This window comes from Tachyglossus aculeatus, chromosome 13 (genome assembly GCF_015852505.1).
Source record: "Tachyglossus aculeatus isolate mTacAcu1 chromosome 13, mTacAcu1.pri, whole genome shotgun sequence".
In the NCBI taxonomy this organism is placed as follows: domain Eukaryota; kingdom Metazoa; phylum Chordata; class Mammalia; order Monotremata; family Tachyglossidae; genus Tachyglossus; species Tachyglossus aculeatus.
The window spans coordinates 3,109,678-3,128,030 of record NC_052078.1 but is presented as its reverse complement, the minus strand read 5'-3'; the positions used below and the strand labels follow the sequence as shown (position 1 = coordinate 3,128,030).

At 50.1% G+C, this 18,353-nt stretch overlaps 1 protein-coding gene across 1 annotated transcript in view; it reads left to right on the top strand.

The window, feature by feature from the left end:
- LOC119936071 (KAT8 regulatory NSL complex subunit 1-like) overlaps positions 1-18,353 on the top strand; it is a 119,826-nt gene that overhangs the window by 75,754 nt on the left and 25,719 nt on the right. The window contains exons 4-5 of the mRNA XM_038755453.1: positions 7,330-7,500; positions 8,150-8,277. Coding sequence (XP_038611381.1) covers positions 7,330-7,500; positions 8,150-8,277 — 299 coding nt within the window. The remainder of the gene's footprint in view (positions 1-7,329; positions 7,501-8,149; positions 8,278-18,353) is intronic.

The window sequence follows — 18,353 nt, the reverse complement described above, 5'->3', positions numbered from 1 at the left end:
TGGGAGCCCACTGTTGGGTTGGGACCGTCTCTGGATGTTGCCAACTTGGACTTCCCAAGCGCCGCCTCGCCCCCAGCCCCCAGTCTGTGCCGAGCTAAGGCCGTGCCGACCGAAGCCGCGTGGCTCAGTGGAAAGAGCCCGGGCTTTGGAGTCGGAGGTCACGGGTTCAAATCGTGGCTCTGCCACTTGTCCGCTGTGTGACTTTGGGCAAGTCATTCATTCATTCATTCATTCATTCATTCGATCGTATTTATTGAGCGCTTCTCTAAGTGTTTAGTTAAGGGCTCAGTCAATACCCTTGACTGATAAATACCCTCGAGAAGCAGCGTGGCTCAGTGGAAAGAGCCCGGGCTTTGGAGTCAGAGGTCCTGGTTTCAAATCCCGGCTCCGCCACTTGTCAGCTGTGTGACTTTGGGTAAGTCGCTTCACTTCTCTGGGCCTCAGTTCCCTCATCTGTGAAATGGGGATTAAGACTGTGAGCCCCCCGTGGGACAACCTGATCGCCTTGTATCTCCCCCAGCGCTGAGAACAGTGCTTTGCACATAGTAAGAGCTTAATAAATGCCATTATTATTATTATTATTATTATTATTATTATTATTATTATTATTATTATTATTACAGTGCCTGGCACATAGCAAGCACTCAATAAATCAATCATTCGTATTTACTGAGCGCTTCCTGTGTGCAGAGCACTGTACTAAGCGCTTGGGAAGTCCAAGTTGGCAACATATAGAGATGGTCCCTACCCAACAGCCGGCTCACAGTCTAGAAGGGGGAGACAGACAACAAAACAAAACATATTAACAAAATAAAATAGATAGAATAATAATAAAAACAATAATAATAAATAATAAAAAAGGACCCCGTACTGTTTCCTTCCTTTAGGATGCTTAAAAAACGACACATTCCAAAATATTTTTTTCTCTCCTTTGAATTCATCTTCAATTTTCAGTGAAGCAGTTCGACGACTTGTCTCCTGACCCACAGATCGTGAGGCGAATTAAAACCCCGGTTAACTCGAGCGTATCAGGATTTCATTGTGTGTGTTGTGCAGTGGATTCATCCCGTGTGTGTGTCTTTGTGTGTTGTGTGGTGGGGGGTGGAGGGTAAGGACAAAGATTGTGTAATTGCAGAAGCTAATTCTCGGTTACAGCATCAACTTCTGAAACGAAGTCCCTGGGCAGAAGGGCTCTTTCTCTACTTTCCTTTGTTCCCTGTGGAATCCTAATCTGTGTAAATCAATCAATCAATCGTATTTATTGAGCGCTTACTGTGTGCAGAGCACTGTACTAAGCGCTTGGGAAGTCCAAGTTGGCAACATGAAGAGCCCGGCTGAGGAAAAATGTACGTTATAAATAGCCGACGCAGAAGTTCCCAATCGCTGTAAGCCTAGAAGGACAAAGATGGCAATCAGAAGGAGTTTCTTTCCATCAGCATTCGTGCGGAATAGTGAGAAATGTGGGATTTCCAAACTAAACGAGAAATTTGAACTCAGTTTTAGACGGAGTTTCATAGCTGCCTTTTCTTCCTCCTTGAACTGGACGTAGCTGAAGGAAGTATATTTAGGGGGAGTCCGACTCTCAGGTAATAAGTAGCTAGCTGGAAGCTCATTTTCAAGTTGGGTTAATTTTTTAGAATTGTGTTTTTGTTGGGGGCTGTTGAGTAGCATTCCCACCTAGGACTCCCGTTCTTAATCCCCATTTCACAGAGGCTGGAACCGAGACCCCCCGGGAAGTAAAGTGACTCTCTCAAGGTCACACAACCCTGACCGTTGGCGGAGCCCGGATTGGAACCCAGGTCCTTCTGACTCCCAAGCGGGGGCTCTATATGCACTGTTGGGTAGGGACCGTCTCTATATGTTGCCAACTTGTACTTCCCAAGCGCTTAGTACAGTGCTCTGCACACAGTAAGCGCTCAATAAATACGACTGATGATGATAAGCCACGCTGCTTCAGTGCTTGGCACAAAGTTAGCACTTAACAATTACCATTAAAAAAGAAAAAGGGCTAGGAAAGAGGACACAGGTAGGGTTTAAACATAGACCCCTTCCCCCCGAAGGTCCTGATGATAATAATAATAATAATAATAATAATAATGATGGCATTTATTTAAGCGCTTACTACGTGCAAAGCACCATTCTAAGTTCTGGGGAGCTTACAAGGTGGTCAGGTTGTCTCACGGGGGGCTCACAGTCTTCATCCCCAATTTACAGATGAGTTAAGTGAGGCACAGAGAAGTTGTGACTTGCCCAAATAATAATAATAATAATAAAGATGGCATTTATTAAGCGCTTACTACGTGCAAAGCAGTGTTCTAAGCGCTGGGGAGGTTACAAAGGTGATCAGATTGTCCCTCGTGGGGCTCCCAGTCTTCATCCCCATTTTCCAGATGCGGAACTGAGGCCCAGAGAAGTGAAGTGACTTGCCCAAAGTCACCCAGCTGACAGTTGGCGGATCCGGGATTCGAACCCCTGACCTCTGACGCCAAAGCCCGGGCTCTTTCTACCGAGCCACGCTGCTTCTCTGTCCGTGCTTGCTCCGGATCCGTGAGCTTTTCCGTGTATTGTGTCTTTGATGTCTTTGAAGAGAAGCAGCGTGGCTCAGTGGAAAGAGCACGGACTTGGGCGCCAGAGGTCATGGGTTCTAATCAGTCATTATTATTATAATAATAATAATGGTATTTGTGTAGCGCTTACTATGTGCCAGGCACTGGGCGAAGCACTAGGGTGGAAAGAAGGAAATCGAATTGGGCTCCGTCCCCGTCCCACGTGGGGCTCACAGTCTCAATCCCTGATTTGCAGATGAGGGAACTGAGGGCACCGGAGAAGGGAAATGACTTACCCAAGGTCACACAGCAGACGAGCGGCGGAGCCGGGATTAGAGCGCAGGACCTTTTGGCTCCCAGGCCTGTGCTCTACCCACTGAGCCGTACTGCTTTAGTGGTGGTGTACTCAATGCAGGCAGGTACGGGTCAGGTGTAGACAGATTCCCATTTAGTCACCCCGAAATCCAGGCAGCAACGTGATGCAGGGACAGATATTTCCTCTGCAGTTCTCTCCGTAATCAATCAATCAATCAATCGTATTTATTGAGCGCTTACTGTGTGCAGAGCACTGGACTAAGCGCTTGGGAAGGACAAGTTGGCACCATCTAGAGACAGTCCCTACCCAACAGTGGTCTCACAGTCTAGAAGGGGGAGATAATAATAATAATAATAATGGCATTTATTAAGCGCTTACTATGTGCAAAGCACTGTTCTAAGGTGACCAGGTGTCCCCCGTGGGGCTCACAGTCTTCATCCCCATTTTCCAGATGAGGTCACTGAGGCCCAGAGAAGTGAAGTGACTTGCCCAAAGTCACCCAGCTGACAATTGGCGGGGCCGGGGTTTGAACCCATGACCTCGGACTCCAAAGCCCGGGCTCTTTTCCACTGAGCCACGCTGCTTCTCTAGAGATAGAGAACAAAACCAAACATATTAACAAAATCAAAGAAATAGAATAAATATGTACAAATAAAATAGAGTGATAAATACGTACGAACATATATCCAGGTGCTGTGGGGAAGGGAAGGAGGTAAGACGGGGGGGGGGGGGGGGGGGGGGGGGGGGGGGGTGATGGAGAGGGGGACGAATTTTGTGTATTCAAGGTCAGGCCAGGCGCAGGATGGGGCGGGGTGGGAATTGGATCTGGAATTACAGCTTGGGGAATTACCAAGTGAGGGGAAGTGATTCCTCCCCTATTAACTGTAAATGAACAGCTTTCGGGGTCCCCCTTCCCTCCCTCCCCTCTCGTTAACCACTGCCAGGAGAAACCTTTTAGTGACTTTCTCTTGGGCCGCATCATCATCATCAATCGTATTTATTGAGCGCTTACTATGTGCAGAGCACTGTACTAAGCGCTTGGGCAGTACAAATTGGCAACATATAGAGACAGTCCCTACCCAACAGTGGGCTCACAGTCTAAAAGGGGGAGACAGAGAACAAAACCAAACATACTAACAAAATAAAATAAATAGGATAGATATGTACAAGTTAAATAAATAAATAAATAGAGTAATAAATATGTACAAACATATAATATGTACAAACATATATCCGCATCCTCCGATATGCGTTCATTAGGCGTAGCGAGAGGGGAAACCGGCTGCCAGATGTATATGTCTCATGGCCCTACTGAGAGCTCACCTCCTCCAGGATGCCTTCCCAGACTGAGCCCCTTCCTTCCTGTCCCCCTCGTCCCCCTCTCCATCCCCCCATCTTACCTCCTTCCCTTCCCCACAGAACCTGTATATATGTATATATGTTTGTACAGATTTATTACTCTATTTTGCTTGTACATATCTATTCTATTTATTTTATTTTGTTAGTATATTTGGTTTTGTTCTCTGTCTCCCCCTTTTAGACTGTGAGCCCACTGTTGGGTAGGGACTGGCTCTAGATGTTGCCAATTTGTACTTCCCAAGCGCTTAGTACAGTGCTCTGCACATAGTAAGCACTCAATAAATACAATTAATGATGATGATAAATGGAAGATACAACTCTGCGACGTGTTCCTCTCCCAAGCGCTTAGTACAGTGCCCTGCACGCAGTAAGCGCTCATTAAGTACCGCTGATACCATAAGGGACTAGAGAAGAAGATGGCGATGATGGTGTTGAGCGCTTCCTTTGCGCTAAGCACTGATACAAGGTTATCAGGTTGTCCCGGGTGGGGCTTACAGTTTTAATCCCCATTTTACAGATGAGGTAACTGAGGACCAGAGAAGTGACTTGCCCCAGGTCCCTCAGCTGATGAGTGACAGAGCCAGGATTAGAACCCACGACGTCTGACTCCCAAGCCCGGGCTCTTTAGAACAGTGCTTGGCACCTAGAGAAGAAGATGGCGATGATGGTATTTGTTAATCGCTTAGCGCTTTTAATCCCCATTTTACAGATGAGGTAACTGAGGACCAGAGAAGTGACTTGCCCCAGGTCCCACAGCTGTTGAGTGGCAGAGCCAGGATTAGAACCCACGACCTCTGACTCCCAAGCCCAAACAGTGCTCGGCACCTAGAGAAGAAGATGGCGATGATGGTATTTGTTAAGCGCTAACTCTGCGCTAAGCACTGGGGGAGATACAAGGTTATCAGCTTGTCCCCGGTGGGGTTTACAGTTTTAATCCCCATTTTACAGATGAGGTAACTGAGGACCAGAGAAGTGACTTGCCCAAAGTCCCATCTGACGAGTGGCGGAGCCAGGATTAGAACCCACGACCTCTGACTCCCAAGCCCGGGCTCTTTAGAACAGTGCTTGGCACCTAGAGAAGAAGATGGCGATGATGGTATTTGTTGAGCGCTTCCTCTGCGCTAAGCACTGGGGGAGATACAAGGTTATCAGGTTGTCCCGGGTGGGGCTTCCAGTTTTAATCCCCATTTTACAGATGAGGTAACTGGGGACTAGAGAAGTGACTTGCCCCAGGTCCCACAGCTGATGAGTGGCAGAGCCAGGATTAGAACCCACGATCTCTGACTCCCAAGCCCGGGCTCTTTAGAACAGTGCTTGGCACATAGTAAACGCTTAACAAATGCCATCATTATTATTATTATCATCATTATTATTATTATTATGCCATGCTGCTTCCCTAGAGCCTTTTGTGAATGAGCTTACTTGTATCAGTTTGTCCATATTTATTACTTTGTTCTTTTTACTTGTGTATATTTATTAATGATGTTGACTCTGACGGCTTTGACACCTGTCCACATGTCTTGTTTTGTGGCCCGTCTCCCCCTTCTAGACTGTAAGCCCGTTGTTGGGTAGGGGTCCGTCTCTAGATGTTGCCAAGTGCTTAGTACAGTGCTCTGCACACAGTAAGCGCTCAGTAAATACGAATGAATGAGCTCACAGCTTTCTCGTTTCCTCCTGCCTTCAAGACATCTCTACTCCCCCTTCTAGACTGTGAGCCCACTGTTGGGTAGGGACCGTCTCTATATGTTCCCAAGCGCTTAGTCCAGTGCTCTGCCACACAGTAAGCGCTCAATAAATAATAATAATAATAATAATGGCATTTATTAAGCACTTACTATGTGCAAAGCACTGTTCTAGGCGCTAGGGAGGTTACAATGAATGAATGAATACTCAGACGTCCCACCAACACCTCAGCCTTAAAACGTCCAATACAGAGCCACCTGTCTTCCCAGCCAAACCCTGCTCGTCACCGTAGACGGCCCCCCCGTCCTTCTCGTCGCACAAGCCCGTAGCCTTGGCGTTATCCTTGCCTCATCTCTCTCATTCAACCCACGTGCTCAATCTCCCATTAAATCCCGTCATTCCGACCTTCGCGTCACGGCCCGTTGCCGATGAGGGAACTGAGTCACGGAGAAGTGAAGCCCCGGGCCCAAGGGCACACGGCAGGGGTTCCTTCCTCCAACTCCCGGGCCGGGCTGTACCCCCTAGGCCACGCCGCTTCCCTGGAAAATCGGGGGAGAACCTGGAAAATTCCAGTTGCTGTGGAGAGGGCCGTTTAGACAGTGCCGTTATGGGCAGGGAAGTGTCTCTGTGATTATATTATACTCTCCCAAGTGCTTAGTACGGGGCTTTGCACATAGTAAGCGCTCAAAAGATGCGATTGAATTCATTCAAGGCAAAGCACTGTTCTAAGCGCTGGGGGAGATACACGGTAATCAGGCTGTCCCACATGGAGCTCACAGTCTTAGTCCTCATTTTCCTTATCATCATCATCATCAATCGTATTTATTGAGCACTTACTGTGTGCAGAGCACTGGACTAAGCGCTTGGGAAGTCCAAGTTGGCAACATCTAGAGACAGTCCCTACCCAACAGTGGGCTCACAGTCTAAAAGAGGGAGACAGAGAACAAAACCAAACATACTAACAAAATAAAATAAATAGAATAGATATGTACAAGTAAAATAAATAGAGTAGGACCCTTATATATACACACACACACACATATATACGGGACCCTTATGAGGTCACTGAGGCACAGAGAAATTGTGACTTGCCCAAAGTCACCCAGGCTCCCAGTCTTCATCCCCATTTTCCAGACGAGGGAACTGAGGCCTAGGGAAGTGACGGGACTTGCCCAAAGCCACCCAGCTGAACAATTGGCGGGGCCGGGATTTGAACCCATGACCTCGGACTCCAAAGCCTGGGCTCTTTCTCACCGAGCCACGCTTTCTCTCTGATGCAACAGATGCCACAACAACAGCAAGAGTCGCAGATTTATTTTCCCATCGGAGGTTTTCGCTGCCGGTTTCAAGGTCCGTCGGCCCAACTTCCCCCCGACCTGATTTCTGATTTCTCCTCTACCCTGTCTGCCCTCTCCCCCTCCACAGGGCCCCGTGGTCCTCGGGGAAGCCCAGCCGCCCGAAGACTTGGCAGCGAGGCCACCATGCCGCCCGGCGGACCCCCGGACCCCCGCCGCTCCGAAGGCCCCGTCCGGAGAAAGAGGACCGGGCCCCTCTCCGTGCCACCCTGCCCGCACCGGCCCCTCCGCGGACAAACAGGTCAGTTCCCCATTAGGTGGACGTGCCGCTGCCCGGGCGGGGTCCAGTGGAGAAAGCCCCGGGCCTGGGTTCTAATCCCGTCTCCCGGCCTCGGTTTCCCCATCTGGAAAATGGGGGGTAAGACGGCGGGGCCCCTGCGGGACAGGGACTGCGTCCAACCCGATTAGGTTGGATCGACCCCAGAGCTTAGCGTAAAAAAAGAAATGACAAGGAGGAGGAGGAGGAGGCGGGCGATAGGCTCTGGGCAGTGAGTCCACCACTTGTCAGCTGCGTGACTTTGGACAAGTCCTTTCACTTCTCTGTGTATATGTTTGTACGTATTTATTACTCTATTTATTTAACTCGTACATATCTACGATAGGCTTTGGGCAGTGAGTCCACCACTTGTCAGCTGCGTGCCTTTGGACAAGTCCTTTCACTTCTCTGTATATATGTTTGTACGTATTTATTACTCTATTTATTTTACTTGTACATATCTATTCTATTCTATTCATTTTATTTTGTTAATATGTTTTGTTTTGTTGTCTGTCTATGTACAAGTAAAATAAATAAATAAATAGAGTAATAAATATGTAGAAACATATATACAGGAAATAATCCTTTGCCGTGTGTTTGTGACACTTCTTTCCTCCTCCCCTCCCCCTCGCAGAACCCCCACCTCCCGCCGCCTTCGGGAAACCTCGTGTGCCGCCCTCCTTCCTGTCGCCCCATCAACGGGACCCCCGGCCCCCCGAAAGCCTGTCTGCCCTCCCGTCACGTCAACGGCATCATCAACTGGTAGGCTCGGTGGGGTTTCCGCCCGGTTCGATCGGAAGCTGGGGCGGGAGGGGGGTCATACGTGTGTCTGTGTGAGAGAGAGAGATCACGGGATTCCTCGGACAGCGGAGAAGCCGGGAGTTTCCGCCGTCATTTTTCTCCTCCGTCCCCGCGGCCGCGTCACGTCCCCCGAGGCTGACGGTCTGGGGGCCGTCGCGACTGGCCAGGGTCAGCTTCCGTCGGGATCGGATCGGAAATCAGAACCCGAGAAGCCGCGTGGCCTAGTGGCTAGCGCCCGGGGCCTGGGAATCCTCATCCCGGCTCGGCCTCCTGTCTGCCGGGTGACCCGGCTTTTAGACTTTTAGACTGTGAGCGCGCTGTTGGGTAGGGACTGTCTCTATATGTTGCCAATTTGTACTTCCCAAGCGCTTAGTACAGTGCTCTGCGCATAGTAAGCGCTCAATAAATACGATTGATGATGATGATGATGACCCTGGGCAAGTCACTTCCTTCTCCGGGCCTCCCTTCCCTCCTCTAGAAACCGGGGATTAAGACTGTGAGCCCCACGTGGACCGTGTCCAACCCGATTCGCGACCCCGGTGTTTAGTACAGTGCCCGGCACATAGCGAGCGCTTAATTAGCCTGGCTCAGTGGAAAGATCCCGGGCTCTGGAGTCAGAGGTCAGGGGTTCAAATCCCGGCTCCGCCAGTTGTCAGCTGGGTGACTTTGGGCAAGGCACTTCACTTCTCTGGGCCTCAGTGACCTCATCTGGAAAATGAGGATTAAGATTGTGAGCCCCCCGTGGGTCAACCTGATCATCTTATAACCTCCCCAGCACTTAGAACAGTGCTTTGCACATAGTAAATGCTTAATAAATGCCATTATTATTATTATTATTATTATTATTATTATTCTCTGGGCCTCAGTTCTCCCATCTGGAAAATGGGGATGAAGACTGTGAGTGGCCCGTGGGACAACCTGATCACCTTGTAACCTCCCCAGTGCTTAGAACAGTGCTTTGCACCTAGTAAGCGCTTAACAAATGCCATCATTATTATTATTAGAGAAGCAGCGTGGTTCAGTGGAAAGAGCATGGGCTTGGGAGTCGGAGGTCATGGGTTCAAATCCCGGCTCTGCCGCTTGTCAGCTGTGTGACTCTGGGCAAGTCACTTAACTTCTCTGGGCCTCAGTTACCTCATCTGTAAAATGGGGTTTAAGATTGTGAGTGCCATGTGGGATAACCTGATCACCTTGTATCCTCCCCAGCGCTTAGAACAGTGCTTTGCACATAGTAAGCGCTTAACAAATACCAAAATTATTATTATTATTATTATTATTATTACTACTACTACTACTACTACTGCTACTACTACTACTACCTCACTTCTCTGGGCCTCAGTTCCCTCATCTGGAAAATGGGGGTGAAGACGGTGAGCACCCCGTGGGACAAGTTGATCACCTTGTAACCTCCCCAGCGCTTAGAACAGGGCTTTGCACATAGTAAGCGCTTAATAAATGCCATTAAAAAAAAATTAGCTCACAGCCCCTCTCCAACTCCTCTCCTGTGATCATCCAGCCGACTCACCACGGTTCGGGAGATGGAGGGCGGGTACGGGAGTTTTATGCTTGAAACCAGAGACCAGACGGGCTGCTCGTTCCCTTCTAGTAGTGCAGAAACATGTCTACTTATACTGTCCTCTCCCGGGCGCTCAGTACAGTGCTTTGCACGTAGTAAGCGTTTAACAAATGCCATTAAAAAAAAAAAAAATAGCTCACAGCCCCTCTCCAACACCTCTCCTGTGATCATCCAGCCAACTCACCACGGTTTGTGAGATGGAGGGCGTGTACCGGAGTTTTATTCTTGAAACCAGAGACCAGACGGGCTGCTCATTCCCTTCTAGTAGTGCAGAAACATGTCTACTTATACTGTCCTCTCCCAGGTGCTTAGTACAGTGCTTTGCCTATAGTAAGCGCTTCATAAATGCCATTAAAAAAAAAATAGCTCACAGCCCCTCTCCAACTCCTCTCCTGTGATATCCCGCCGACTCACTACGGTTCGGGAGATGGAGGGCGGGTACGGGAGTTTTTTACTTGAAACCGGAGACCAGACGGGCTGCTCGTTGCCTTCTAGTAGTGCAGAAACGTGTCTACTTATACTGTCCTCTCCCAGGCGCTCAGTACAGTGCTCTGCACATAGTAAGCGCTTCATAAATGCCATTAAAAAAAAAATTAGCTCACAGTCCCTCTCCAACTCCTCTCCTGTGATATCCAGCCAACTCACTACGGTTCGGGAGATGGAAGGCGGGTGCGGGAGTTTTTTGCTTGAAACCAGAGACCAGACGGGCTGCTCGTTCCCTTCTAGTAGTGCAGAAACATGTCTACTTATACTGTCCTCTCCCGGGCGCTCAGTACAGTGCTTTGCCCATAGTAAGCGCTTCATAAATGCCATTAAAAAAAAAAATAGCTCACAGCCCCTCTCCAACTCCTCTCCTGTGATATCCAGCCGACTCACCATGGTTCGTGAGATGGAGGGGGCGGGTACGGGAGTTTTACTCTTGAAACCAGAGACCAGACGGGCTGCTCGTTCCCTTCTAGTAGTGCAGAAACGTGTCTACTTATACTGTCCTCTCCCAGGCGCTCAGTACAGTGCTTTGCCCATAGTAAGCGCTTCATAAATGCCATTAAAAAAAAAATAGCTCACAGCCCCTCTCCAACTCCTCTCCTGTGATATCCAGCCGACTCACCACGGTTCGGGAGATGGAGGGCGGGTACGGGAGTTTTATGCTTGAAACCAGAGACCAGACGGGCTGCTCGTTCCCTTCTAGTAGTGCAGAAACATGTCTACTTATACTGTCCTCTCCCGGGCGCTCAGTACAGTGCTTTGCCCATAGTAAGCGCTTCATAAATGCCATTAAAAAAAAAATAGCTCACAGCCCCTCTCCAACTCCTCTCCTGTGATATCCAGCCGACTCACCATGGTTCGTGAGATGGAGGGCGGGTACGGGAGTTTTACTCTTGAAACCAGAGACCAGACGGGCTGCTCGTTCCCTTCTAGTAGTGCAGAAACGTGTCTACTTATACTGTCCTCTCCCAGGCGCTCAGTACAGTGCTTTGCCCATAGTAAGCGCTTCATAAATGCCATTAAAAAAAAAATAGCTCACAGCCCCTCTCCAACTCCTCTCCTGTGATATCCAGCCGACTCACCACGGTTCGGGAGATGGAGGGCGGGTACGGGAGTTTTATGCTTGAAACCAGAGACCAGACGGGCTGCTCGTTCCCTTCTAGTAGTGCAGAAACATGTCTACTTATACTGTCCTCTCCCGGGCGCTCAGTACAGTGCTTTGCCCATAGTAAGCGCTTCATAAATGCCATTAAAAAAAAAATAGCTCACAGCCCCTCTCCAACTCCTCTCCTGTGATATCCAGCCGACTCACCATGGTTCGTGAGATGGAGGGGCGGGTACGGGAGTTTTACTCTTGAAACCAGAGACCAGACGGGCTGCTCGTTCCCTTCTAGTAGTGCAGAAACGTGTCTACTTATACTGTCCTCTCCCAGGCGCTCAGTACAGTGCTTTGCACATAGTAAGTGCTTAATAAATGCCATTTAAAAAAAAAATAGCTCACAGCCCCTCTCCAACTCCTCTCCTGTGATATCCCGCCGACTCACTACGGTTCGGGAGATGGAGGGCGGGTACGGGAGTTTTTTGCTTGAAACCGGAGACCAGATGGGCTGCTCGTTCCCTTCTAGTAGTGCAGAAACATGTCTACTTATACTGTCCTCTCCCAGGCGCTCAGTACATTGCTTTGCACATAGTAAGCGCTTCATAAATGGCATTAAAAAAAAAAATTAGCTCACAGCCCCTCTCCAACTCCTCTCCTGTGATATCCAGCCGACTCACCGCGGTTCGTGAGATGGAGGACAGGTACGGGAGTTTTTTGATTGAAATGAGAGACTAGACGGGCTGCTCGTTCCCTTCTAGTAGTGCAGAAACATGTCTACTTATACTGTCCTCTCCCAGGCGCTTAGTACAGTGCTCTGCACGCAGTAAGCACTGAATAAACCCCATCAGTAGATTGAACTGAGAGAGGCCCCCGCTAGGCCATTGGCATTGGATTGGAAACCCAGCGTGCCGGGAATAATAATAATGGCATTTGTTAAGCGCTTACTATGTGCAGAGCACTGTTCTAAGCGCTGGGGAATTTACAAGGTGATCAGGTTGTCCCATGTGGGGCTCACAGTCTTCATCCCCATTTTACAGATGAGGGAACTGAGGCCCAGAGAAGTTAAGTGACTTGCCCAAAGTCACACAGTTGACAAGTGGTGGAGCCGGGATTTGAACCCATGACCTCTGACTCCAAAGCCCGGGGTTTTTCCACTGAGCCACGCTGCTTCTCGTGGAATGCCACGGTCCTTGGGCAGCAGAGAAGTTGCTAGGGAGGGCCAAGAAGCAGTGTGGCCTAGTGGCTAGAGCCCGGGCCTGTGAGTCAGAAGAATCAATCAATCAATCAATCACATTTATTGAGCGCTTACTGTGTGCAGAGCACTGTACTAAGCGCTTGGGAAGTACAAGTTGGCAACATATGGAGACGGTCCCTACCCAACAGTGGGTTCACAGTCTTGACCTGTCCCCTCCCACAGTGCCCTCGGCCTTGCCCTCCCCTCCACCGCTCGCAACGGTATTTATTGAGTGCTTACTGCGTGCGGAGCACTGTACTAAATGCACTGGGTTTTATCATCATCATCATCATCATCATCATATTTATTGAGCGCTTACTATGTGCAGAGCACTGTACTAAGCGCTTGGGAAGTACAAATTGGCAACATCTAGAGACAGTCCCTACCCAACAGTGGGCTCCCAGTCTAAAAGGGGGAGACAGAGAACAAAACCAAACATACTAACAAAATAAAATAAATAGAATAGATATGTACAAATAAATAAATAAATAGAGTAAAAAATATGTACAAATATATATACATTTATACAGGTGCTGTGGGGAAGGGAAGGAGGTAAGATGAGGGGGACGAGGGGGAGCTCTGCCACTTGTCTGCTGTGGAACCTTGGGCAAGACACTTCTCTAGGCCTCAGTTCCCTCACCTGTAAAATGGGGTTAAGACTGGCAGTCCCACATGGGACAAAGACTGTGTCCAACCCAGTTTTCACGTAGCCACCCCAGAGCTTAGTATAGGGCCGCGTACATAGTAAGCACTTAACAGATACCATTTTCAAAAAACAAACATCGCGCTCGTCTCCCGCGGAAGCTCGGGCTGGGTGGCTCCCCGTCCCTCCTGGATCGGGCCTCCTTGGGATCGCCATCAGGCGGGATTCCCGGTCGGCACTTCCGGCAGCAGGCTCCCGGGTAGCCGCTGTGAGGGACCAAATCCCAAGCCCCGTTGGGGCCAGGAATCTCCGGCCTGAGCGGATTCCCAGACCTGCTCAAGTCCGCACCGGGGATGGGACGGTGGCGGCTCCTTTCCACGGCCCGCAGGCTCGGGGTAGCCCGGACAGGCTCGGACCCGCGGGACGGAGGCTGCCACTGTGCACCAGAGGCGAAGGTGCCCTCGAGACTGTAAGCTCGCTGTGGGCAGGGAACGTGTCTGTTATATTGTACTCTCCCAGGCGAGTAGTACAGTGTTGCACACGCAGTAAGGGCTCGAAAAATACCATCGACTGACAGTGCAAAGTGGCCTTCTCTACTCCGGAGTTCGGGCCGGTTTGGACCCTCTCTGGCCCGGCCTCGCCGACCGGACGGACCCTTCAGCCCCGGGAAGTGGGGCCGTATCGGGAAGGGGTCCGGGAGTGTCCTGAATTTGAAAGATAAACGGCTCGGGCCTCGGAGATAGGAGGGTGTGATCCCGGTGACCGCCCAAGGCGAAAGATGGAGAGTGGCGATAGGCGGGCCTCGGGGCTGAGACCACCCGCCCCGTCTCCCGGTCAGCCAGCCTGCAGTTCCGCCACGGGGCTTCTGCGGGTCTGATGGGAATCTGCTGGGGCGTGGGGAAAAACCCGTCACGTGCCAAAGGGGCCAGGCGGCCCCTACGGACCCCGAAGGAAAGAATTCCAGAAAGTGGGCTGTGGCGTCTTCACCGATCCAGGGAGCGTGGGGCCGGCTTGGGCGGGGACCAGGTGGCAGAGGGGCTTCCCGGACCCCCGCCGGCCGCTTGACCGCAGTGACTCTGGGAATCATTCACTCATATTTATATTATATTTATATTCATATTTATTGAGCGCTTATTACGTGTAGAGCACCGTACTCAACGCGGTACAATGCAGCAATAAGCAGTCACGTTCCCTGCCCAAAACGGGATTACAGTCTAGAGTGAGTGGGGGACGCAGACATCAACATGGACCTAAGTGGGGCTGGGAGGCGGCAGGGAGAACAAAGAGAGCGGGAGATGAGGAAAAGTGAGGCTTAGTCTGGGAAGGCCTCTTGGAGGAGGTGGGCCTTCGATTAGGCTTTGAAGGAGGGGAGAGTAATTGTCTGCCGGATTTGAGTCGGCCGCTGATTCAGGCCGAGGGGCCAGGAAGGATTTTGTGGTCCCTGGCCAGAAAAAAATTAAAAAAGAAAAATGCCATGGAAGCGGAGTTACCAACTTGGCATTTTGAGCCCAAGGATGAAAGGAGGGTGGGGATTTTAGGAAGGATGAGGATAGGGAGGGGACAGGCTGGCTTAAGAGAGGAAAAGTTGGCACCGTTTTGGGTCTTTCCAGACCGACGGGAAACTCTCAGGCCTTGTCTGGGATGCGTGGAGAGCAAGGCTGGGAGGCCAGCTGAGAATAATAATAATAAAAAAATAATAATGATGGCATTTGCTAAGCGCTTACTACGTGCAAAGCGCTGGGGAGGGGGGGATACAAGGTGATCAAGTTGCCCCACGTGGGGCTCACAGTCTTAATCCCCATTTTACAGCTGAGGTAACTGAGGCTCAGAGAAGTTACGTGACTTGCCCAAGATCACACAGAAGACGTGGTGGAGCCGGGATTCGAACCCCTGACCTCTGACTCCAAAGCCCGGGCTCTTTCCGCTGAGCTATACTGCTTCTCTGTGCCCCGCGGGTGCCCGGCCCCGACTGGGCCGTAAAACTACCCCAGAAGAACTGGCCACGCTCCCTCCACACTTCCTCTAAGGATGGCCTAGCCCTTGTTTTATTCGAAATTTGGGCATCGGCCCTCCAAAGTAGTCTGTAATCATCAGTTGTATTTACTGAGCGCTCACTGTGTGCAAAGCACTCTACCAAGTGCCTGGGAGAGTACACAGAGTTGGTAGACACATTCCCTGCCCACAGTGAGCTTTCGCTCTGATCCCCTTTAATAGAGAAAGTGTCCATTGGTATCTAGGCGGTCCTTTTTTATTTTAATGGCATCATCATCATCATCAATCGTATTTATTGAGCGCTTACTATGTGCAGAGCACTGTACTAAGCGCTTGGGAAGTACAAATTGGCAACATCTAGAGACAGTCCCTACCCAACAGTGGGCTCACAGTCTAAAAGGGGGAGACAGGGAACAAAACCAAACATACTAACAAAATAAAATAAATAGATATGTACAAGTAAAATAAGTAAACAAATAAATAAATAGAGTAATAAATATGTACAAACATATATACATATATACAGGTGCTGTGGGGAAGGGAAGGAGCTAGGATGGGGGGATGGAGAGGGGGAGAGTTAAGTGCTTATTATGTGCTAGGCACTATACTAAGCGCTGGGTTAGAAACAAGCTAATCGGGTTGATCACAGTCCCCGTCCCGCATGGGGCTCACAGTCTTAACCCCCATTTTACAAAGGAGGCAGCTGAGGCCCGTAGAAGTGAAGTGGCAGGCGAGCGGCAGAGCCGATTTTTAGATCCCCAGGTCGCTCTGACTCCCGGGATCTTTCCACTAGGCAACGCTGCTTCCCACCGCCGTTTTCCCAGCCTTCTCAGTATTTAATCCGGAAAACAGTTTGTGCAGACGGCAGGGAGAAAGCCGTCTAGTTTTTTGTCTTCCGCGTAGTCTAGCCCCGACTTTCCAGGAGCCGATGATAACGTCGGGCTATCAGCTGGGCCCCTGGCTTTCCCTCTACGCTGCTCATTTCCTGGGGAACATAAGGAAAGGACAAGGAAGTTATTATTATTATTTTGGTATTATTTGTTAAGCGCTTACTGTGTGCAAAGCACTGTTCTAAGTGCTGGGGAGGATACAAGGTCATCAGGTTGTCCCATGTTGTCTGTCTGGCTGCTTGTCGGCCGCTGTGGAGAGGGGGTTGACCCTGGGGGCGGCGGGTGGGAGATTTTCCGCTCATCTGCCTTTTTCCGGGCCGGATGGGAAGCGGAGCCGGTGGTGGCTCCCGCCCAAACGGCAATCCCCCTGCGGGAGGCTGTGGCCCGCCCAGAAAGGGAAGCAACGTGGCCACACGGAGGCTCTCCATCAATCAACAGTCCATCAGTGTTATTCATTGAGCACTGTACTGAGCGCTCGGGAGAGCACAGTAGTACAACAGGGTCGGTAATCACGTCCCGTTCCCTGCCCACAGTGAGCTTACAGTGCAGAAGGACCTCACTCCCCCTCCGGGCCCTTTTCCGGCCCTGCCTGGATTATCCCGTTCGTTTCATCCACTTCATCCGGCGCTTAGAACGGTGCTTTGCACATAGTAAACGCCATCATTATTATTTGAAAGGGAATGTAGTATTTGGAGAGGAAGTGCCGTATTTTTAGGGGAGGGGGAGAGGAGCTGGAAGCTATTTGGGGCCAGAAGGGAAGAAAAATGAGATGAAGGGCTAGAGAGAGACAATCGTAAGGAAGCATCAACCCAGGTGAGGACAATGTGTGTTAAGAAGAGAAGCAGCGTGGCTCAGTGGAAAGAGCCCGGGCTCTGGAGTCAGTGGTCATGGGTTCAAATCCCGGCTCTGCCAGTTGTCAGCTGTGTGACCTTGGGCAAGGCACTTAACTTCTCTGGGCCTCAGTTCCCTCATCTGTAAAATGGGGGTTGACCATGAGCCCCCCCATGGGACAACCTGATCACCTTGTATCCCCCAAGTGCTTAGAACAGTGCTTTGCACATAGTAAGCGCTTAATAAATGCCACCATTATGATTATTATTATAAGAAGCAGCCTGGCCTAGTAGAGGCTGGGCCTGTGAGTCGGAGGGCCTGGGTTCTAAATCTGCCACTTGTCTCCTGTTTGACCTTGAGCAAGTCACTTCCCCTCTCGGTGCCTCAGTTCTCTCATCTGCAAAATGGGGATTCAATACCAGTCCTCCCTCTTACTTAGGCAGTGAACCCCTAATGGGACTTGATTATCTTATATCTACTCCAGCGCTTAGGAGAGTTGACCCATGGTAAGCGCTTGTCATACCACAATCCTTGTTGCTAATATTGTCAGTCGGTATTTATTGACCATAAATTATTTATAGAGAGAAGCAGCGTGGCTCAGTGGAAAGAGCCCGGGCTTTGGAGTCAGAGATCATGGGTTCTAATCCCGGCTCTGCCAATTGTCAGCTGTGTGGCTTTGGGCAAGTCACTTCACTTCTCTGGGCCTCAGTGACCTCATCTGTAAAAATGGGGATTAAGACTCTGAGCCCCACGTGGGACAACCTGATCACCTTGTAACCTCCTCAGCGCTTAGAACGGTGCTTTGCACCTAGTAAGCGCTTAATAAATGCCATCATTATTATTATAGTAAGCGCTTAGTAAATGCCATCATCATTATCTTCCAGACTGTGAGCCCGTTGTTGGGTAGGGACCGTCTCTACATGTTGCCGACTTGTACTTCCCAGGCGCTTAGTCCAGCGCTCTGCACACAGTAAGCGCTCCATAAATACGATTGAATGAATGAATTTCGCCCTTCTCCTCAGTCAGTCGTATTTGTTGAGCGCTTACTGTGTGCAGAGCTCTTGGGAGAGTACACTATAACAGACATGTTCCCTGTCCACAACGAGCTTACAGTCTACAGGGTAGCCTCCTTGCCTCCGCCCTATTCCCGCACTCGCGACTCCTCTGGCCGACAGCTAGGGTCTCCACCTTTGAGAATCAGTCATCCCATGGCAGCAAGCCCTTCTTCGCTAATTAATTAATTCATTCATTCATTCATTCAATCATATTTATTAATACGATGGCAT